Here is a 23,827-nt window from a genome sequence, read left to right as displayed (position 1 = left end):
GCTGAAAACTGATTTAATTTCTGTGTATGTCATTTCCCTCTCCACTCACAGTCAATATTCGTGGGGGGCTATCTTTCCTATTGGGGTTTTCTCTGAGGCAAGATAGCTTTCTATTTCCTTCTTTAGGGGTAGTTAATTCTTAGGCTGTGAATAGGTGTCTAGGGAGAGTCAGGAACATCCCACGGCTATTACTAGTGTTGTTGTTAGGATTAGGGACTGCGGTCAGTAGAGATACCACCTCCTCAGAGCTCGTCCATTGTTGCGTTTTAGCCACCAGGTCATATCGGTGTGGCCTCTTAACCACCAGGTCATAACAGTACAGCTGGCCCACAATGTGTTAAATGCATCTCAAAAGAGGAAAAAGAAAGTTCTGAGTCATTTTTTTTTCCTTTGTAGCTTGTTTGATCAACTCGCTGCAAGGGTGCAGAGTATCCAAGATTATGTTGTCCAGACTCCGGTATTAGAGCCTAGAATTCCTATTCCTGATTTATTTTCTGGGGATAGATCGAAATTTTTGAACTTTAAAAATAATTGCAGATTGTTTTTTGCTCTGAGACCCCGTTCCTCTGGTGACCCCATTCAGCAGGTGAAGATTGTTATTTCTTTGCTGCGTGGCGACCCGCAGGACTGGGCATTCTCCCTTGAGCCAGGAAATCCTGCATTGCTCAATATTGACGCATTTTTTCAAGCGCTCGGATTGCTGTTTGACGAGCCTAATTCTGTGGATCAGGCAGAAAAAACTTTGCTGGCTCTGTGTCAGGGCCAGGAAGCAGCAGAAGTATACTGTCAGAAATTTAGAAAGTAGTCTGTGCTCACAAAATGGAATGAGTATGCCCTGGCAGCGATTTTCAGAAAGGGTCTTTCTGAAGCCCTTAAAGATGTTATCGTGGGGTTTCCCACGCCTCCTGGTCTGAATGAGTCAATGTCTTTGGCCATTCAGATTGATCGGCGCCTGCGCGAGCGCAAGGTTGTGCACCATATGGCAGTGTCCTCTGAGCAGAGTCCTGAGCTTATGCAATGTGATAGGATTTTGACTAGAGCAGAAAGGCAGAAATTCAGACGTCAGAATGGCCTGTGTTTTTACTGTGGTGATTCTGCTCATGCTATTTCTGATTGCCCTAAGCGTACTAAGAGGGTCCCTAGGTCTGTTACCATTAGTACTGTACAGCCTAAATTTCTTTTGTCTGTTACCCTGATTTGCTCATTATCGTCCTTTTCTGTTATGGCATTTGTGGATTCTGGCGCTGCCCTGAACTTAACCCCTTAATGACTGCCAATACGCCTTTTAACTGACCTGAGATATAAGAGAATAGCATCACCATACAGGTGACAATCCAGTAGCTGTCGGCTGTCCACTATAGCTGACAACTTGCTGTATCAGCCATGATCAGTGCTTGCACCGTCCAAATCTGTTTAACCCCTTAGATGCTGCTGTCAATAGTTACTACATCATTATAAATGGTTAACAGAGTGTGGGGGCTTCCTCTTTATCCCAATTGGTGCCCTTAGATCATGATTGTGTGGTCCTGATGTTTGCCATGGCAATTCAAGACCAAACAGCAGCCTTGGAGTCTGACGGCTGTAGTAATCTGTTCAGAAGTTAGAGGCATTTAGGTGGTAAAAATACACATTTTCATTTCTGTCATGCTACTTTGCATTAATTCCTGAAAAGCTCCTGAAGGGTTAATAAACTACCTGACAGCAGTTTTCAATATAAGTAGAAAATACTTGGCACTCAGAAGGGTTTTTTTGCAAATTTGAGAAAACGATTTTTATTCGGTGCATCCAGTTCAATATTTTTAAACGTTTTCGGTCTTATACAATCAGACCTTCATCAGAAATAGTTGTGAGACTGCAAAGCATATATACAAAAGAGAAGAGAACATATTCAGATAACATTCATGATGCACAGCGTATACACAGATATATATAAGAAAAACAGCTCATAACATTGTACCATAACATATTGTCACATAAGTATGTGATAAGAAATATATTACAGCAACTGTGGCGGTCTACTCGAATCCAGCCTGGAGTGATGTGAGACGTGCGTCCTACGCTGAAGATGCTAGAGCTGGAGAGCGTGATAAGGATAAAAATATGTACAGTGAGGTGATATATACAGTCCAAAACCATGTAATCATGGGGCATGTGGCTGACAGGTAAAATTGCTCCATAAGGATACATGCTACGGAGTGGCCCCAGAAATACAGGAATGGGCGGGTATAGTGCACAGTAAACTGCCTAGAACAAAGAGAAAACAGGCAAATAAATACATAGGAAATTCAGTGTGATCCTCAGTGCTGGACCAAAGGGTCCCAGAAGTTATGAAAACATGCCAGTGAAGTCTAAGGAGTGACCACTCCGCGCCCAGGTCCCTAATGTAAAAAAGGTTAGGATTACTAGGGGATAAAATATAAGTACCTGGAGACCATAGTAAAAAGTAAGCAGATATAACCATGCGCTGGTTTAGGAATCAGCAATGGAGCAGGAGCGCAGGACGTCTAAAAAACAGCAGGGATGCCTTTGAAACACTGCAATGCTAAAGCCAAGCTGTCCTAGTCCAAACGCCATTACACAATATATTACCTTATAGCAGGTGAAGATATGTGGCCAATACGCTGAATAGGCTGAACAGGGCAAGAGGCTGGCCGGGACAGTAGCGCTGTGGAGGCGACATAGCAGGGGTAATAAGTACCGCATATAAAAGATGTGGAGACGAGCATAGTGCCCTGAGAACCACTGCTGTACCTGTAACCGCCAGTATAGAAGACGCCGTGCTGCGAGGGAGAATGCGCTCCAGGGCTGCTGGGGGAGAAAGGCACTTCCGGGTTTAAGAGCTGGCCACAGAGGGTCAGCTGACTAAGCGCGTCATAGGCTCATGTGATCGGAGAGGCTGCGCACGCGCACAGAGCAGGGAGGGGGACCGACGAACCTGGTGCTTGGAAGAGCTGGCGCCTGCGCAATAAATGACAGGGGCAAAGAGCTATTAGTCACGGAGTGTGTAAGGAATGCTGTAGGACGGCGCAGCGCACCTTAAGTAACGGCGAGGGCAACCCCCAGGGGCAAAATCCTAGGGGAAGGTCACTCTGGCATGCTGGGAAGTAAAATAAGAAATACTATATGACAGATGGCAGAAAAGAGTGCATACTATACCCAGTGAAGTGCACGGTGCAGAAAGTGCTTTTTAACGATTCTGTGAAGAGAAACGGAAAAACAATGATGAAGCAATGATGAAACAACACAGATAAAAATACTATACAATAATCAGGCTACACCAACATGCTAGTGTCACCTCTAATGCATGTAGATACATATATATACACATACTGTTATACAAAAGCTGAGACGTCGTAGTCCCTATTTAACCCTCTAGGTTCTAGAGTCTGTAAAGTGTGAATCCAGTATGCTTCTCTCCTGAGAAGCATGCTGGTACGATTTTGGCCTCTCCTAGGTATGTCTACCTGTTCCAACACCTGGAACCGGAGTTGAGAAATGTTGTGATTCCTATCGGAAAAATGGTATGGAAGGGGAAGGTGCGTTTTATTGCATCGAATTGTGGACTTATGTTGGGCCACTCGTTCTCTAACCATCTGCGTAGTCTGCATGCCAGAGTGACCTTCCCCTAGGATTTTGCCCCTGGGGGTTGCCCTCGCCGTTACTTAAGGTGCGCTGCGCCGTCCTACAGCATTCCTTACACACTCCGTGACTAATAGCTCTTTGCCCCTGTCATTTATTGCGCAGGCGCCAGCTCTTCCAAGCACCAGGTTCGTCGGTCCCCCTCCCTGCTCTGTGCGCGTGCGCAGCCTCTCCGATCACATGAGCCTATGACGCGCTTAGTCAGCTGACCCTCTGTGGCCAGCTCTTAAACCCGGAAGTGCCTTTCTCCCCCAGCAGCCCTGGAGCGCATTCTCCCTCGCAGCACGGCGTCTTCTATACTGGCGGTTACAGGTACAGCAGTGGTTCTCAGGGCACTATGCTCGTCTCCACATCTTTTATATGCGGTACTTATTACCCCTGCTATGTCGCCTCCACAGCGCTACTGTCCCGGCCAGCCTCTTGCCCTGTTCAGCCTATTCAGCGTATTGGCCACATATCTTCACCTGCTATAAGGTAATATATTGTGTAATGGCGTTTGGACTAGGACAGCTTGGCTTTAGCATTGCAGTGTTTCAAAGGCATCCCTGCTGTTTTTTAGACGTCCTGCGCTCCTGCTCCATTGCTGATTCCTAAACCAGCGCATGGTTATATCTGCTTACTTTTTACTATGGTCTCCAGGTACTTATATTTTATCCCCTAGTAATCCTAACCTTTTTTACATTAGGGACCTGGGCGCGGAGTGGTCACTCCTTAGACTTCACTGGCATGTTTTCATAACTTCTGGGACCCTTTGGTCCAGCACTGAGGATCACACTGAATTTCCTATGTATTTATTTGCCTGTTTTCTCTTTGTTCTAGGCAGTTTACTGTGCACTATACCCGCCCATTCCTGTATTTCTGGGGCCACTCCGTAGCATGTATCCTTATGGAGCAATTTTACCTGTCAGCCACATGCCCCATGATTACATGGTTTTGGACTGTATATATCACCTCACTGTACATATTTTTATCCTTATCACGCTCTCCAGCTCTAGCATCTTCAGCGTAGGACGCACGTCTCACATCACTCCAGGCTGGATTCGAGTAGACCGCCACAGTTGCTGTAATATATTTCTTATCACATACTTATGTGACAATATGTTATGGTACAATGTTATGAGCTGTTTTTCTTATATATATCTGTGTATACGCTGTGCATCATGAATGTTATCTGAATATGTTCTCTTCTCTTTTGTATATATGCTTTGCAGTCTCACAACTATTTCTGATGAAGGTCTGATTGTATAAGACCGAAAACGTTTAAAAATATTGAACTGGATGCACCGAATAAAAATCGTTTTCTCAAATTTGCAAAAAAACCCTTCTGAGTGCCAAGTATTTTCTACTTATATTTGACGGGTTGGATACCTAACTTGAGCACCTCCAAGATACCCTGAGTGCCGTGGTTTATATATTTCTAGCAGTTTTCAATATGCCAGGGGGTGCTGTTTTGAAAATGGTATAACTTTTGGGGGTTTCCCAATATATGGGACCCCTAAAGTCACTTCAGACATGGATGAGTCCCTAAAAAAATACATTTTGTAAATTTCCTTGAAAAAATGAAAAATTGCTGCTACATTTTTAAACCTCCTAAAATGCTAACAAAATAAAATAACATTTTATAAATGGTGCTGATGTAAAGCAGGCATGAGAGAAATGTTATTTATTAATGTCTTGCTGTGGTATGACTCTCTGGATTAAAGGGATAATCATTCAAAGTTTGAACATTGCTAATTTTTTAACATTTTTCTAACATTTCTGATATTTATTATAAATAAGCACAAAACATATCGACCTAAATTTACCATTATCATAAAGTATAATGTGTCACGAAAAAACAAACTCAAAATCACTTGGATTTGTTTAAGCGTTCCAGAGTTATTACCACATAAAATGACACTGGTCAGATTTCAAAAATTTGGCTCCGTCACTAAGGGGTTAATGGACTTAGAATTTGCCAAGCGCTGTGGTTTTTCCTTGGAGCCTTTGCGGAGTCCTATTCCCTTAAGGGGGATTGATGCTACGCCATTGGCCAAGAATAAACCCCAGTACTGGACACAGTTGACCATGTACATGGCTCCAGCACATCAGGAAAATATTCGCTTTTTGGTGTTGCATAATTTGCATGATGTTGTTGTGCTGGGTTTTCCATGGTTACAGGTACATAATCCAGTGCTGGATTGGAGATCTATGTCTGTAACTGGTTGGGGTTGTCAGGGGATACATAGTGATATTCCTTTGATGTCCATTTCCTCGTCCCCTTCTTCTGATGTTCCTGAGTTTTTGTCGGATTTCCAGGATATATTTGATGAGCCCAAGTCCAGTTCCCTGCCTCCTCATAGGGACTGCGATTGTGCCATTAATTTGATTCCTGGCTGTAAGTTCCCTAAGGGCCGACTTTTCAATCTGTCTGTGCCAGAGCATGCCGCTATGCGGAGTTATGTAAAGGAGTCCTTGGAGAAGGGGCATATTCACCCGTCTTCGTCACCATTGGGAGCGGGATTTTTTTTTGTTGCCAAGAAGGATGGTTCCTTGAGACCCTGTATAGATTATCGCCTTCTCAATAAGATCACGGTCAAATTCCAGTACCCTTTACCTTTGCTTTCTGATTTGTTTGCTCGGATTAAGGGTGCCAGTTGGTTTACTAAAATCGACCTTCGAGGGGCGTATAATCTCGTGCGTATTAAACAAGGTGATGAATGGAAAACAGCATTTAATACGCCCGAAGGCCATTTTGAATATCTTGTGATGCCATTCGGGCTCTCCAATGCTCCATCGGTATTTCAGTCCTTTATGCATGATATCTTCCGGAATTATCTGGATAAATTCATGATTGTGTATTTGGATGATATTTTGTTTTTTTCCGATGATTGGGAGTCTCATGTGAAGCAGGTTAGGATGGTATTTCAGGTCCTTCGTGCTAATGCGTTGTTTGTGAAAGGGTCTAAGTGCCTCTTTGGAGTTCAGAAAGTTTCTTTTTTGGGTTTCATTTTTTCTCCCTCGGCTATTGAAATGGACCCTGTTAAAGTCCAGGCCATTCATGATTGGACTCAACCCACATCTGTAAAGAGCCTTCAAAAATTTTTGGGCTTTGCTAATTTTTATCGCCGCTTTATTGCTAATTTTTCTAGTGTGGTGAAGCCTCTGACCGATTTGACGAAGAAAGGCGCTGATGTGATGAATTGGTCCTCTGCGGCTGTTGAGGCCTTTTTGAGTACCTGGTGATGCCATTCGGGCTTTCTAATGCTCCATCTGTGTTTCAGTCCTTTATGCATGACATCTTCCGAAAGTATTTGGATAGATTCATTATTGTATATTTGGATGATATTTTGGTCTTTTCGGATGATTGGGAGTCTCATGTGAAGCAGGTCAGAATGGTGTTCCACGTTCTTCGTGCTAATTCTTTGTTTGTGAAGGGGTCTAAATGTCTCTTCGGAGTTCAGAAGGTTTCCTTTTTGGGTTTCATTTTTTCCCCTTCTACTATCGAGATGGATCCTGTTAAAGTTCAGGCCATTTATGATTGGACTCAGCCTACATCAGTGAAGAGCCTTCAGAAATTCTTGGGCTTTGCTAATTTTTACCGTCGCTTCATCGCTAATTTTTCTAGTGTTGTTAAACCGTTGAATGATTTGACCAAGAAAGGTGCTGATGTGGTGAATTGGTCCTCTGCGGCCGTTGACGCTTTTCAGGAGCTTAAACGTCGTTTTACTTCTGCCCCTGTGTTGCGTCAGCCAGATGTTTCTCTCCCTTTTCAGGTTGAGGTTGATGCTTCTGAGATTGGGGCAGGGGCCGTTTTGTCTCAGAGAAATTCTGATGGCTCTTTGATGAAACCATGTGCTTTCTTCTCCAGAAAGTTTTCGCCTGCTGAGCGTAATTATGATGTCGGCAATCGGGAGTTGTTGGCTATGAAGTGGGCATTTGAGGAGTGGCGACATTGGCTTGAGGGAGCCAAGCATCGCGTGGTGGTCTTGACTGATCATAAGAATCTGATTTACCTCGAGTCTGCTAAGCGGTTGAATCCAGGACAAGCTCGGTGGTCTCTGTTTTTCTCCCGTTTTGATTTTGTGGTCTCGTATTTTCCGGGATCTAAGAATGTGAAGGCTGATGCCCTTTCTAGGAGTTTTTTGCCTGATTCTCCGGGAGTTCTTGAGCCGGCTGGGATTCTCAAGGAGGGGGTGATTCTTTCTGCCATCTCCCCTGATTTGCGGCGGGTACTTCAGGAGTTTCAGGCTGATAAACCTGACCGCTGTCCAGTGGGGAAACTGTTTGTTCCTGATAGATGGACTAGCAGGGTAATTTCTGAGGTTCATTGTTCGGTGTTGGCTGGTCACCCTGGGATTTTCGGTACCAGAGATTTGGTGGCTAGGTCCTTTTGGTGGCCTTCCTTGTCACGGGATGTGCGTTCGTTTGTGCAGTCCTGTGGGACCTGTGCTCGGGCTAAGCCTTGCTGTTCCCGTGCCAGTGGGTTGCTTTTGCCTTTGCCTATTCCTGAGAGGCCCTGGACGCATATTTCCATGGATTTTATTTCTGATCTTCCTGTTTCTCAGAAGATGTCTGTCATCTGGGTGGTTTGTGACCGGTTTTCTAAGATGGTCCATTTGGTACCGTTGCCTAAGTTGCCTTCCTCCTCTGATTTGGTTCCATTATTTTTTCAGCATGTGGTTCGTTTGCATGGTATTCCGGAGAATATTGTGTCTGACAGAGGTTCCCAGTTCGTTTCTAGGTTTTGGCGGTCCTTTTGTGCTAGAATGGGCATTGATTTGTCTTTTTCTTCAGCATTCCATCCTCAGACAAATGGCCAAACTGAGCGAACCAATCAGACCTTGGAAACCTATTTGTGATGCTTCGTGTCTGCTGATCAGGATGATTGGGTTACCTTTTTGCCGTTGGCCGAGTTTGCCCTTAATAATCGGGCTAGTTCTGCTACCTTGGTTTCCCCTTTCTTTTGTAACTTTGGTTTTCATCCTCGTTTTTCTTCAGGGCAGCTTGAGCCTTCTGACTGTCCTGGTGTGGATTCTGTGGTGGACAGGTTGCAGCAAATTTGGACTCATGTGGTGGACAATTTGACGTTGTCTCAGGAAAAGGCTCAACGTTTTGCTAACCGTCATCGGTGTGTTGGTCCCCGGCTTCGTGTGGGGGATTTGGTCTGGTTGTCTTCTCGTCATGTTCCCATGAAGGTTTCTTCCCCTAAGTTCAAGCCTCGCTTTATTGGGCCTTATAAGATTTCTGAAATTATCAATCCGGTGTCTTTTCGTTTGGCCCTTCCAGCTTCTTTTTCCATTCATAATGTGTTCCATAGATCCTTGTTGCGGAGATATGTGGTACCTATGGTTCCCTCCGTTGATCCTCCTGCTCAGGTGTTGGTTGAGGGGGAATTGGAATATGTGGTGGAGAAGATTTTGGATTCTCGTTTTTCGAGACGGAAGCTTCAGTATCTGGTCAAGTGGAAGGGTTATGGCCAGGAGGATAATTCTTGGGTTGTTGCCTCAGATGTTCATGCTGCCAATTTGGTTCGTGCTTTCCATTTGGCTCGTCCTGATCGGCCTGGGAGCTCTGGTGAGGGTTCGGTGACCCCTCCTCAAGGGGGGGGTACTGTTGTGAATTCCGTTCTGGAGCTCCCTCCTGTGGTTGCTAATGGTATTTTTGTGAGTTCTGCCCTTGGGCTCCCTCTGGTGGTTTCGAGTGGAACTGCTGCTCCTTTAGGTAGCGGTAGCAGCTGCCATCACTGATCGCCTTGCCTGGGTTTGTTATTTAAACCTGCTCTGGGCTTTAGTTCATGCCAGCTGTCAATGTCTTAGGTTGGATTTGGTTCTCTCCTTGGAATTCTCATATGGCCTGTCCTTGTCAGCAAAAGATAAGTTCTGCTAGTTCTTGATTGTCCATTTGCTTTGGACATTATTGCTTTGCAAATATGTCTCTTTTTGTCCAGCTTGTCACTATGTCATATTCAGGCTAGCTGGAAGCTCTGGGAAGCAGATTTGCCCCTCCACATCATGAGTCGGTGTGGAGTTCATTTTTGTAAACTCTGCGTGGATTTTTGTAGTTTTTAATACTGACCGCACAGTATCCTTTTCTCTCTGTCTATCAAGTTTAGTATTGGCCTCCTTTGCTGAAAACTGATTTAATTTCTGTGTATGTCATTTCCCTCTCCACTCACAGTCAATATTCGTGGGGGGCTATCTTTCCTTTTGGGGTTTTCTCTGAGGCAAGATAGCTTTCTATTTCCTTCTTTAGGGGTAGTTAATTCTTAGGCTGTGAATAGGTGTCTAGGGAGAGTCAGGAACATCCCACGGCTATTACTAGTGTTGTTGTTAGGATTAGGGACTGCGGTCAGTAGAGATACCACCTCCTCAGAGCTCGTCCCATGTTGCGTTTTAGCCACCAGGTCATATCGGTGTGGCCTCTTAACCACCAGGTCATCACAGAATACCATAGGTGGCAGAAGAATAGTCAAACAAGTCGGGTCAAATCTTTACGGTAGCGCAGTACCAAAGGAATAGGCAAACTCATGGTCAGAGACAAGCCAGGGAGTCAGTAACGGTCAGGAGTGAATAAGCCGAAAGACAAAAGCAGATCAGGATACAAGCCAAGTCAAAACCAGGGAGTCAGCTCACTAAAGGGAAACACTGAATCAAGATGGGAAAAGGGGACAACAGAGACACAGGTTCAGACAGCAAATGCAGCAGGACAAATCAGAGCAATCAGAGTCAGCTACAGCATCACTAGGCAAAAACTATATCTGAGCGCTTGCAGGAAGCAGCGGTGATAAATAACCAACCTGAACCCAGACAGAGGCTGAGAAAGGTTAACTCTTGACATGACCAGACTGGGAAAAAGGGAAAACAGGACTCAAAACCCGGTCTGGATTATGACATAGTGTCCATGTACAGGTAATACAGGTTTCATCAGTGACACTATACACAGCTCTGTATCTAGTGTCTGTGTACAGGTAATATGGTGATCACCAGTGACAGTATACATAGAGCTCTGTATAGTGTCAGTGTACAGGTAATACAGTGTACACCAGTTACATGATACACAGGAGCTCTGTATATAGTGTCAGTGTACAGGTAATTCAGGGATCACCCATGACATTATACACAGGAGCTCTGTATATAGTGTACAGGTAATACAGTGATCACCAGAGATATGCACAGGCGCTCTGTATATAGTGTACAGGTAGTACAGTTATCACCAGTGACATTATACACAGGAGCTCTGTATTTACTTTCAGTGTACAGGAAATATAGTGATCACCAGTGACATACACAGGAGCTCTGTATGTAGTATATAGTGTCAGTACATGTAATACAGGGATCACAGGGGACATTATACACAGGACCTCTGTACATATTGTCAGTGTACAGGTAATGCAGTGATCACCAGTGACATTGTACACAGAAGCTCTGTATACAATGTAGAGGTAATATAATGATCACCAGTGACATTATACATGAGCTCTGTATATACTGTATAGTGTACAGGTAATACAGTGATCATCAGTGACATTGTACACAGAAGCTCTGTATACAGTGTAGAGGTAATATAGTGTTCACCAGTGACATTAGACACAGCAGCTCTCTATATAGTGTACAGGTAATACAGTGATCACCAGTGACATACACAGGAGCTCTGTATATAGTGTATAGTGTACAGGTAATACAGTGATCATCAGTGACATTGTACACAGGAGCTCTGTATACAGTGTAGAGATAATATAGTGATCACCAGTGACATTAAAAACAGGAGCTCTCTAGTGTACACGTAATACAGTGATCACTAGTGACATTATACACAGGAGCTCTGTATTTACTGTCAGTGCACAGGTAATACAGTGATCACCTGTGACTTTATGCACAGGAGCTCTCTATATAGTGTACAGTGTACAGGTAATACAGGGATCACCAGTGACATTATGCTCAGGAGCTCTGTATATAATGTCAATGTATAGGTAATACAGTGATCACCAGTGACATTATACACAGGAGCTCTCTATATAGTGTACAGTGTACAGGTAATACAGGGATCACCAGTGACATTATGCTCAGGAGCTCTGTATATAATGTCAATGTATAGGTAATACAGTGATCACCAGTGACATTATACACAGGAGCTCTATATATAGTGTACAGTGTACAGGTAATACAGGGATCACCAGTGACATTATGTTCAGGAGCTCTGTATATAGTGTCAGTGTATAGGTAATACAGTGATCACCAGTGACGTTATACACAGGAGCTCTGTATATAGAGTCAGTGTAAATGTAATACACTGACTCACCAGTGACGTTACACACAGGAGCTCTGTATACACTATAAAGTATAAGTGTACAGGTAGTACACATCTCTAGGTGAAGTCCTTCATCTTCACTTTGCTTTTTCATCTTGGCACAGAATGCCATCATTTTTTCCAGCCAGTACCCAACTCTGCCGAAAATAACACAGTTATCAATAGCTGATCGCTTCTAGAGCACATTCCCCAACTTCTACACTACACCATATGAAGAAAAAAGGCGACAGTGCCACCCTGCACAGTAATAGGACCTCCCTTTTGTTCTGCAGTTGTGTTAAAATGGCCACCGACCTATCAGAGGATGACGACTGATATAAGTGCGCCAGTTGAAGTCCCTTTAATGCGCCATCTGCAACAGGCACACTGACGGCAGCCATGTTAACTTTTGTAACGAAGACTTTCTGCACCACAATGCATTTCTTTTTTTTAATCAGATACATTTTATTGAACACTAGTATCCGGTCTGTAGCCCTCTGGAAGGTAGTTGAAGCTCCTTCTAGTCTGAACGGCATCCGGGTATACTGAAAGCACCCATCAGGTATAGAGAAAGGCCATCTTCTCTTGGCACTTGAAGACAGGAGAATTTTGCAGTACCCCTTTCTTAGGTCCAGGATTGTGATGTACCTGGCTGACCCTAGCCTTTAAATAAGCTCATCGACCCGAGGCATCGGATATGCGTCTATCTTGGACACCTCATTGAGCTTCCTGTAATCATTACAGAAGCACCACTTTCCATTTGGCTTTGGCACCAGGACAGTAGGGCTGGACCAGCCGCTCTTTAACTCCTCCCAGGCTCAACATTCTCCTCATCTCCTGGGAGATCGCCTCGCAGTGAGCTTCACTAATCCGATACGGCCTTTGGTTCACCCTCACATGTGGTTGAGTCAGGATCTCGTGCTCCACCACCTGCGTACATCCTGATAACTCTGAAAACAGGTCTCGGTTCTGCTGAAGCAGCTCACTGCAGTGTTGTTTTTGGGTCAGTGACAGTGTCTCTGCTACTGTGACATCCTCGACCTTGATGTGGTACACTTGGTACAACTTCTTCTCCCTGATGGGTGGACCTTTCACTTGACATCACTCAACTTCTTGACCACCTCGTATAGCCCTTGCCACTTGGCCAGAAATTTGCTTTCCACAGTGGGGATCAACAATGGGAGTCATTAGCATAATCAGCCCGATTCTCATCCATGACAAAACATACAGCGGTATAGTAGTGTTTTTTTTGTTTTGTTTTTTTTATATCTCACTGAAGAGATCCATAGGTATCAAAATTTTGCCCTAGTAAATATTCCCACTTAAAAAGTGTTTTTCCTTACGTTTTGTCTTCAAATCCTACAAACATCCTATTATTCTGCACGTGGTACTTTTGGTGACATTTGTTCGAGTCTGTATAGAAAATAGATACATGTATATGTAGCCTGCCTAAGCCATAAAGTCTTAAATTTGACCTGCCAGCTTACTCCAGTCCTTATCTATTCCAAAAAGCAAAATCAATAACAATTGTAGTGGGGATTATTAAAGACCAGTGTTGCACATAGAATCCCCTTTAAAACTTAGCTTTTAATAATATCAGAATAAAACCCTGACCCAAAACAAACCTTGGTTAAATAACCAATAATAAAATACCACCAATAGGTAACCTGTTGAGGTGCTACAATACAGCCTACTGCTCACCACTGCCTTGCTGTGGAGGTTGGCACCCTAAGAATCGATTATTTGGCGCCCCCACTCAACGTAGGCTATCCCTAACTTCCCTATAGAATCCCTATCAATGTAGGTGGGAAAACAAAATAGTGGAGAGCAGTGGTGAAAAAAAGTGGAACAAAACAACCCCAACAAAAATTAGCAAACACCCCCACTTAGGATATTGATAATAGTAGTATTGCAGCACATCGCTCAATAGCGAACCACATCACAGCAAACACTTGGGTCCAACGATAACCATATCGGTCCCCTGTCTGTCCTGGATAACTAGCTATTCATCTCCATGGCATGAGGCAACATCGGTCACCACACTATCTCCTCCTGATGAACCGTGTAAACGGGGAAACGCGTCGGGGTGACGTCAGCACACGCTAAGTGATCTCCTGTCTTTCTTTATCACCATACTTTGGTCTGCTATTCCGGTCCCTATTGTGTCTGTATATGCTATCAATGGTTATAACCCTTCTCCTGGACCTGTCTGCTGCCTTTGACACTGTGGACCACTCCCTTCTGCTACAAATCCTCTCATCTCTTGGCATCACAGACGTGGCCCTTTCCTGGATCTCATCATATCTGACAGATCGGACATTCAGTGTCTCCCTCCGCCACACCACCTCCTCACCTCGCCCCTTGTCAGTCGGTGTTCCTCAAGGCTCTGTTCTAGGACCCCTACTCTTCTCCATCTACACCTTCGGTCTGGGACAGCTCATAGAATCCCACGGTATGCAGTACCATCTCTATGCTGATGACACGCAGATCTACCTATCCGGACCTGACCTCACCTCCTTACTTACCAAAATCCCGCACTGTCTGTCTGCTATTTCAGCCTTCTTTTCCGCTCGCTTTCTACAACTGAACATGGACAAAACAGAATTCATCATCTTTCCCCCATCTCACTCTACCCCTCCACCAGACCTATCCATCAATGTCAATGGCTGCTCACTTTCCCCAGTCCCACACGCCCGGTGCCTCGGGGTGATCCTCGACTCTGCCCTCTCTTTCAAGCCACATATCCAAGCCCTTGCCTCCTCCTGCCGCCTCAAACTCAAAAACATTTCCCGGATCCGCGCATTCCTTGACCGTGACACCACAAAAACACTAGTGCATGCCCTTATCATCTCCCGCCTCGACTACTGCAACCTCCTACTCTCTGGACTCCCTTCTAGCACTCTGGCACCACTCCAATCCATCCTACACTCTGCTGCTCGACTAATATACCTGTCTCCCCGCTATTCCCCAGCCTCTCCCCTATGCCAAGCCCTTCACTGGCTTCCTATTGCCCAGAGACTCCAGTTCAAAACCCTCACAATGACCTACAAAGCCATCCACAACCTATCTCCTCCATACATCTGTGACATGATCAACCGGTACCTACCAACACGCAACCTCCGATCCTCTCAAGACCTCCTTCTCTACTCTCCTCTCATCTCTTCTTCCCACAACCGCATCCAAGACTTCTCCCGTGCTTCCCCCATACTCTGGAACTCTCTACCCCAGCACATCAGACTCTCGCCTACCATAGAAACTTTCAAAAAGAACCTGAAGACTCACCTCTTCCGACAAGCCTACAGCCTGCAGTGATCCTGAACCTACTGAACCGCCGCACAACCAGCTCTGCCCTCTCCTAGTGTATCATCACCCATCCCCTGCAGATTGTGAGCCCTCGCGGGCAGGGTCCTCCCTCCTTATGTACCCGTGTGCCTTGTTTTTTTTTTTGCTCATGTCTAATGTATTTGTCTATATTTGCCCCGTATTTCACATGTAAAGCGCCATGGAATAAATGGCGCTATAAAAATGAATAATAATAATAATAATAATCAAGAATCCATCAATACTTCTCCATTCTTCTGTAATCTTAGATATCATTCTAATTGTGGTTCTTAAGCCTCTAATGGCTTGAAAAAATGTGTTGCTATGTTAAAGCTTGCCTCTTCTCAAATCAGACAAACTTGAGGAAGACACAGAGTAGACAGATGCCCTTTGTCAATAAGAGATGTAAAGGTGGGCCAAGCTTTGGTATTGAGGATAAAGTGTGGTTACTAATTAAAACATCAAACTTAAGGTACAACTTGTCAAGTTAGTGCCCAAACATATTGGTCCTTCTGAAATAACTTAACCCCTTTAACTTTCTGCTTGAAACTTCCTCCTTCCTTTCGATACCTAATGTTTTCCATAAATCTCTGCTCAGGAGATTCCCTGAAGAACGTGGTCCTAAGAGTCTTTGTATCACTCGTAAAAGAAAGCGGAGTACTTTTTTATTCTTGTCTGGACCTGCTCGTACAATCTCTACTTTTGTCATTACGCAAGACCACACTTTCACTGCATGGAAATTCAGGTGCAATCCAGCCAAGTGTATTGGTAGGAATTCTGTGTGTTTCTGCTAGTAAGCAGATGTAATTATCTCTCTGCCGTGAGCTTTAGGTGGGTCATGGCTTATTTACACTCTCAGCTGTTTGCTGGGCTTTGTCAGTTCTGAGTATTTATTGACCCTGCCACCTTTAATACTTTTGGTATGTTTCCCTATTGGTTCTGCCTTTTACTTGTTTCTCCTGATCTTGACCTCATTACTGACTTTGTCTTGTATTTGCCCTATCTGGTTTTGTCCCAGCTTATCAAGTCTCACTCCATTGGCAGGCAGCCACTCCATGGACGTAACGCAGAGGAATCTGTAGTCCAGATCCGTGTATAGGGTTCAGAGGATGAAGACAAGGGTACATCTTTAGATATGGATAGGAGGGTTGAAATGTTTTAGAATTATGGCTTATAAGCACCTATGCTATTAAGAAAGTCCATATTTCTGTATGAATCACGCAGTGTGCAGTAAAATTACTGTGATGGGCTTTCACATACAGTTTCCCTACACATTTGCATAAGGCTAATTAGCTATTAGCTATCTCCAGCACTTCCCCAGACTAGAACAATCAATTTAAAAAAAAAATTCAACAGGAGCATGTTCTGCCACTTCATATGTTTTTGCTTATTATCTCCAGTAATTGTATGGGATTCTTTATGACATTACATCGTCATCTTCTCCCCATTCAGGTCCCTACAATATCGGATCCTCTAGGTGGAGACCTTCTATGTAAGAGATTTTTTCCCTATTGACCTTCAAGGATGGATAAAGACAGGGACAAGATGGTGGAGAGGATATTACAACTCACCCTGGAGATCCTCTTCCGACTTACTGGAGAGGTGAGCGATTCTGATGACATCACATTACATTATTCTTATCTGTGGGAATAACAGATGGACAGAACTGGAGAGATGAGGACTCTGGAAATGTCTGGAGTGAGATTTATTAATGTGTCTCTCCGTATCCAGGATTACACAGTAGTAAAGGAGACCTCTAGAGAACACTGTCAGATCCCTGTGTCTGAGGGATGGGGAAAAACCCTGAGCACAATCACGGCACTTCCACCTCACCACCTTATATTTGAGGACATCAATGACCAGGAGATCCTAGAACTCACCTACAAGATGATTGAGCTGCTGACTGGAGAGGTGACATAGCTGGGAATGCTGGGACATTATACAGTAACGCTATGAAGGGATCAGGGGATGACGGTATCATTGTATGTGTCAGGTTCCTATAAGGTGTCAGGACGTCACTGTCTATTTCTCTATGGAGGAATGGGAGTATTTAGAAGGACACAAAGATCTGTACCAGAACGTCATGATGGAGGTTCCCCAGCCCCTCACATCACCAGGTAATAGACAGGACTAAATACACACGGCCTATAATTATCTGTATATAAATAAAGAATTCAGTCTCTGTGTTTCCTCCAGATCTATCCAGTAGGAGGACAACACCAGAGAGATGTCCCCATCCTCTTCTTCCACAGGACTGTAAACAAGAAGATCCCAATGTTCCTCAGGATCATCAGGTAGATGGAGAGAAGGTATCATGAGATCTCCCCTATGATGTGTAGATGGCTGTGAAGGTCTTGTGCTCAGTCTTGTTTTCTTCACCAGTATTATGTGTTTTATGCTTGTGTAATGAGAAAGGTAGAGATGGCAGGATTAGAGCTGATCATAGATGTGACTTCTCCATCTGTCAGTGACTTTCACATTATTTGTTTCAGGGTAAAGATCTGATCCATATTAATACTACAGAGACATATGCAAGGGGTGGTGAGTGGTGTGAAGAGGAGATTTCTACAGATAGCAGCCCAGGTGAGTAGTAACCACTAAATGCAGAAAAGTCACATATTCTCAGTCACTGGCTGTGGTTTTTTAAATCTGCGGTGTAGTACCGTCATAATATCAAAATCAAATGGTTTCCATTCTGCCCCTGACCACTACATGTTCCTTCACCCAAATATGTCCTCATTATTTTGGGCATTGGAAGCTCTTGTGTTGGAGTGAGACCTGTTCCAGCCATAGTGTACAACCCATCTCACCACCTGGAATTAGAAGATGTTGACCCTTAGTTGGCCGGCTCTCTAAATGGCAAAGCCAAATGACAGTGTACATAGAATGTGCTAACAAGTTAGAAAGTCATGTGAAGAAAAAGATCTGTATGTGGAACCCTAAGAGAAAGCAGAGCGTGATGTTGCCTTCTAGTAGCTTAATATCTGTTTTACTCATTATTTTGACAGTACTGGTAGCATAGTCATTGACAATAACTTGCAGGATCAATCATGTTTAAATAAGTCAGCAATAAACCAAGAAATCATAACATTTTCAACATGGCTAAAAATTAAAAGGAACAAACAGTATGAAACAAGCAACCATAGCAATATTGTAAATTACAGTGTTTCATGCATGAAAATATCTAAAGGATGATAAGATAGAAATCATACAATGTTGGTGAAGAATCTCCCATCCATTATACTGCTATTTTTTACTACAAGTAATGAAAAATAAGGTTTCACGTAAGAAGATCCTAGTCTAATGATGTCAGCTGAAATAGCAGTGTATATTAATTATGATAGCAGTTTATGGCTAACTAAAATAAGAAAATATCAGGACAGGCCCACATGAGGTGTACGACATTGCAGGCTTTCATAGATTGATAACTCGGACTGATGTATGATATACAGTTGAATCATTTTATTATTTACAGGAGATACATACATAAAGAGATAATTATAAAATATGCTCCCAATTCTAATAATGATTTAATTTATATAGCGCCAACCAATTCCGGAGGAAATTACGGTTCTGCGACTTCAGAATTCATATCTGTGGAAAGTCTGATATAAATACACTGCTCAAAAAAATAAAGGGAACACTTAAACAACACAATGTAACTCCAAGTTAGTCACACTTCTGTGAAATCCACCTGTCCAGTTATGAAGCAACACTGATTGTTGATCAGTTTATCCTGCTGTTGTGCAAATGGAACAGGAAACAGGTAGAAATGATAGGCAATTTGCAAGTCAACCCCTATAAAGGAGTGGTTCTGCAGGGGCTGACCACAGACCATTTCTCTGTTCTCACCGTTTTTGGCTGTTGTTTTGGTCACTTTTGCATTTTGTCAATGCTCTCACCCCTGTAGGTACTGTGCAGAAAAATGAGGCAGTGTCTACAACCCACAGAAGTAGCTCAGGTAGTGTAGCTTATCCAGGATGCACATCAGTGTGAGCTGTGGCAAGAAGGGTACCTGTGTCTATCAGCACAGTGTCCAGAGCATCGAGCAGATACCAGAAGACAGGCCAGTAACCAAGGAGACATGTAGGGGGCCATAGAAGGGCAATAACCCAGCAGCAGGACCGCTACCTCCTCCTTTGTGCAAGGAGGAACAGGAGGAGCACTGCCAGAGACCTGCAAAATGACCTCCAGCGGGCCACGAACATCCATGTGTCTGCTCAAACTGTCAGAAACAGACTTCATGAGGGTGCTATGCACAAAAAGGAAAAAAAGAGCATGAACCGCACCTCCAAAAATCATAAGTTGATCTAAAGCCGCTAGGCAAAAATTTATATAACTGAATATGAGGTTTTCAGTTTAACATTCATTTAACGGCTCCGCTCCGTTAGGGCGTTAGGACCCACTACGAGGTTTGCCGTGACGTGGCAGTGGGCTTCATACAGTCTGATCAGAATGTTAAACTGAAAAACTCATATTCAGTTATATAAATTTTTGCCTAGCGGCTTTAGATCAACCTATGATTTTTGGAGGTGCGGTTCATGCTCTTTTTTTCCTTTTTGTGCATAGCAGCGACTTCATGAGGGTGGTTTCAGGGCCTGACGTCCACAAATGGATGTTTTACTTACAGCGTAACACCATGCAGGGTGATTGGCATTTGCCAGAAAACATAAAGATTGGCAGATTCGAAATTGGCACCCTGTGCTCTTCACAGATAAGAACAGGTTCACACTTAGAACATGTGACAGAGATGACAGAGTCTGGAGAAGACATGGAGAACGTTCTGCTGCCTCCAGCATGACCAGTTTGGCAGTGAGTCAGTAGTGGTGTGAGGAGGCATTTCTTTGGAGGGTCAAACAGCTCTCCGTGTGCTAGCCAGAGGTACCCTGACTGCTAATAGGCACCGGGATGAGATCCTCAGACCCATTGTGAGACAACATGCATTTTCAGTGGGCTATGGGTTCCTTCTGATGCATGACAATGCTAGGCCTCGTGGCTGAAGTATGTCAGGAGTTGATTTTGAGTATCATTCCAAATCCAGACATCCATGGGATATTAAGTTTTATTTACATTCATCATTTTTATATTTTATTGTTCTCAATGCATTCCTCTGTGTAATGAATAAAGATTTGCAAGTGGAATATTTCATTAAGTGATATTTAGGATGTGTTATTTTAGTGTTCCCTTTATTATTGGAGCATTGTATTTAGGACTCAAGTATTTTAAATGCAAATTAAAAAAAAGTGCCAATCTAAGTTGAAGCAATCTAAAGTACGAAGAACGTGACATCTCTTATTTGGTCTCAAATTTCTCAAGGATAATGACACATTCTAGTCATAGGGATCACTTAGTGACTGAACATTATAAGTAGCCCAAGAAAGAAAAGACCGGTAGAAATGAGTTCTGCCGTAATGGCATCTCGGATGAGACATCAATAACGTTAACCACTCGTTTCTCCTGTCTCCAGACTAAGAATGCTAATTTAAACACAGGAAATCGATGGTTAATCACTTTAAGAGCACCATTTCCAATTTTACAGTAACGTTAATTCTCACAGAATGCCTCAAAATAAAATACAATACAGTAGTGATGTTCCCCTATTTGTACCCCGAACAATTGTAATGCATATGTCCCTTTGTGTCCAAATACTGTAGAATTGCCTCCATCATGGCACTCATACAGTAGTATTGTCCACCTATCTGCTGTATCATGGCCCCCTATGTCCTATATGGTCCTCAGACACAAATATTGCCCCTCTATGCGGTCTCCATCTAGAAGTAATGCCCCCATTGTGCGGCTGCTATTTGCCCCCATAGTTTCTTCACACTAATATTTAAAAAAGCAACCAAATCCCTGTCTGGATGATAAACCTAAATGGGAGCTTTTTTTTGCAAGCGGATTAGAATTTTTTTTTTTTTTTGCACTACATAACCTTACTTGTTAGCTTTTTATTGCAGTATTTGGGAGGAGACTAAACAAAGCAAATTAAACACCAAACTCTAATGTTTTGTGCTTACAGTTCTACTATTAAAATGTAAACTGATTATTTTTTCGTGAATAGTTAATAGTGAATAATTAAATTTGGCTAAATAACTTAATACTGTATTTCTGTGGACATTTCATATAAAAATTGTGTAAAAATATAATTTTAAGGTTATTTAGCTAAAAAAAATAATAAATGGTTTTATTCTTGGCAGATTACTGTGGCAGGAGATCAAAGGGACAACTGACATTTTCAATTTTTAAATCAGATGACCTTGAGATCACACAGGATACAGTTGAAGTGAATGCCTTTACTCTAGATATACCATCATCCCTTCAGAGCAAAGATCAAACATCTGATCCTACTGAACAGGTCCTGTGTTCAGATTCATCACAGACTATTAAGAAAAATGAAAGTCACAAAAGGAACATTAAAAATACAAATGCTCTTAGAGCAGAGGAGCCACCATCATGTTCAGAATATGGGAAAGCCTTTTCCCTAGAATCTTCTTCTGTTACACGTCAAAAAGTTCACACAGAGGATAAAAGAATTTCTTGTTTGGAGTGTGGGACATATTTTAACCAGAAATCGGATCTTATTAAACATGAGAAAACTCACACAGCAAAAAAAACACATTCATGTTCAGAATGCGGGAAATGTTTTGTAAGTAGATCAAATCTTAGTTTGCATCAGAGAAGTCACACAGGTGAGATGTGTTTTCCTTGTTTAGATTGTGGGAAATGTTTTAATCAGAAAACAAATCTTGTGAGACACCATAGAACTCACACAGGGGACAAGCCATTTTCTTGTTCAGAATGTGGGTTTGGTTTTGCAGATAAATCAAATCTTGTTAGACATCAGAGGATTCACACAGGGGAGAAGCCATTTTCATGTTCAGAATGTGGGAAATGTTTTGCAGGTAAATCAAATCTTGTTACGCATCAGAGAACTCACACAGGGGTAAAGACATATTTATGTTCAGAGTGTGGGAAATGTTTTACCTTTAAATCACATCTTCTTATACATCAAAGAACTCACACAGGGGAGAAGCCTTTTCCCTGTGCAGAATGTGGGAAATGTTTTACAGATAAATCAGATCTTGTGAGACATAGGAGAATTCATACAGGGGAGAAACCATTTTCATGCTCAGAATGTGGGAAATGTTTTACCTTCAAATCACATCTTCTTCAACATCAAAGAAATCACACAGGGGAGAAGCCATTTTCCTGTGCAGAATGTGAGAAATGTTTTAAAGAGAAATCAGATTTTGTAAAACATAGGAGAATTCATACAGGGGAGAAGCCATTTTCATGTTCAGAATGTGGGAAGTGTTTTACCCAGAAATCACATCTTCATCAACATCAGAAAACTCACACAGGGGAGAAGCCATTTTCTTGTTCAGAATGTAAGAAATGTTTTACAGATAAATCGGTTCTTGTGAGACATAGGAGAATTCACACAGGGGAGAAGCCATTTTCATGTTCAGAATGTGGGAAATGTTTTACTGTTAAATCACATCTTCTCCAACATCAGAAAACTCACAGGGAAGAAGCCATTCTCATATCTAAAAGATAAGAAATGTTTTATTGAAATTTGTTGAATTCATGTTTCTAAACACATAGTATTTTTTAAAGCATTTATAAACCATAGCAACTCAACCAGAAACTGACAAAAACTCCTCTGGCAATAATATTGGCACAAAAACTACCATATATACTCGAGTATAAGCAGAGATTTTCAGACCATTTTTTTTAGGCTGAAAGTGCCCCTCTTGGCTTATATTCGAGTCATTGTCCCTGGGGGGTTGGCGGGGGAGGGGGAGCGGAGGCTGTGACATACTCACCTGCTCCTGGCGAGGTCCCTGCATCTCCGATGGTCTCCGGGCGCTGAAAGCTTCTTCCAGTGTTGAGCAGTCACATGGTACTGCTCATTACAGTAATGAATATGGATGCAACTCCACTGGAGCTGCATATTCATTACTGTAATGAGCGGTACCAGTGACTGCTCAAAGCTGGAAGAGCTGCCACACCCGGAGAGTCCATCAGAGAAGCTGCCAGGGACCGCGCCGGGAGCAGGTGAGTTTAATGGGGAGGGGGAGCATGAAGATATTCACCTGTCCTCGTTCCACTGCCGGGCGCCGTCTTCCGCATCATCTGCCTGTGACTCTCAGGTCAGAGGGCACGATGATGTGGTTAGTGCGCGCCCTCTGCCTGAGCGTCAGTGCTTAGGATGGGGAAGAAACAGCGGCGCCCGGCGGTGGAATGGGGAAAGGTGACTATAGCAAGTGCCGGTGGCCTGAGCGACGAGAGGCGAGTATGTATTTTTTTTTTTATCGCAGCAACAGCATATGGGGCATAATAGTCTATGGAACATCTTATGGGGCCATAATCAGCATTTGTGGAGCATTATACGGGGCAAATGTGTCTATGGAGCATCTTATGGGGCCATAATCAGCATTTGTGCAGCATTATATGGGGCAAATGTCTGTATGGAGCATCTTATGGGGTCAATTAAGTTTACTTTTATTGGTATCTACTTTTATTTTTGACATTTACCAGTAGCTGCTGCATTTTCCACCCTATGCTAATACTCGAGGCATTAAGTTTTCCCATTTTT

At 43.2% G+C, this 23,827-nt stretch overlaps 1 protein-coding gene across 1 annotated transcript in view; it reads left to right on the top strand.

Annotated features, from left to right (window-relative positions):
* LOC143768189 (uncharacterized) overlaps positions 1-23,002 on the top strand; it is a 207,945-nt gene extending 184,943 nt beyond the window's left edge. Inside the window, exons 13-18 of the mRNA XM_077256879.1 lie at positions 16,752-16,830; positions 16,960-17,139; positions 17,222-17,345; positions 17,425-17,522; positions 17,721-17,811; positions 21,426-23,002. Coding sequence (XP_077112994.1) covers positions 16,752-16,830; positions 16,960-17,139; positions 17,222-17,345; positions 17,425-17,522; positions 17,721-17,811; positions 21,426-22,786 — 1,933 coding nt within the window. The 3' untranslated portion in view covers positions 22,787-23,002. The remainder of the gene's footprint in view (positions 1-16,751; positions 16,831-16,959; positions 17,140-17,221; positions 17,346-17,424; positions 17,523-17,720; positions 17,812-21,425) is intronic.
* The last annotated feature ends 825 nt before the right edge of the window (positions 23,003-23,827 follow it).

Source organism: Ranitomeya variabilis, chromosome 4, assembly GCF_051348905.1.
Source record: "Ranitomeya variabilis isolate aRanVar5 chromosome 4, aRanVar5.hap1, whole genome shotgun sequence".
Taxonomy (NCBI): Eukaryota; Metazoa; Chordata; class Amphibia; order Anura; family Dendrobatidae; genus Ranitomeya; species Ranitomeya variabilis.
The sequence above is the reverse complement of the archived record's forward strand: the minus strand, read 5'-3'. Positions and strand labels throughout refer to the sequence as shown.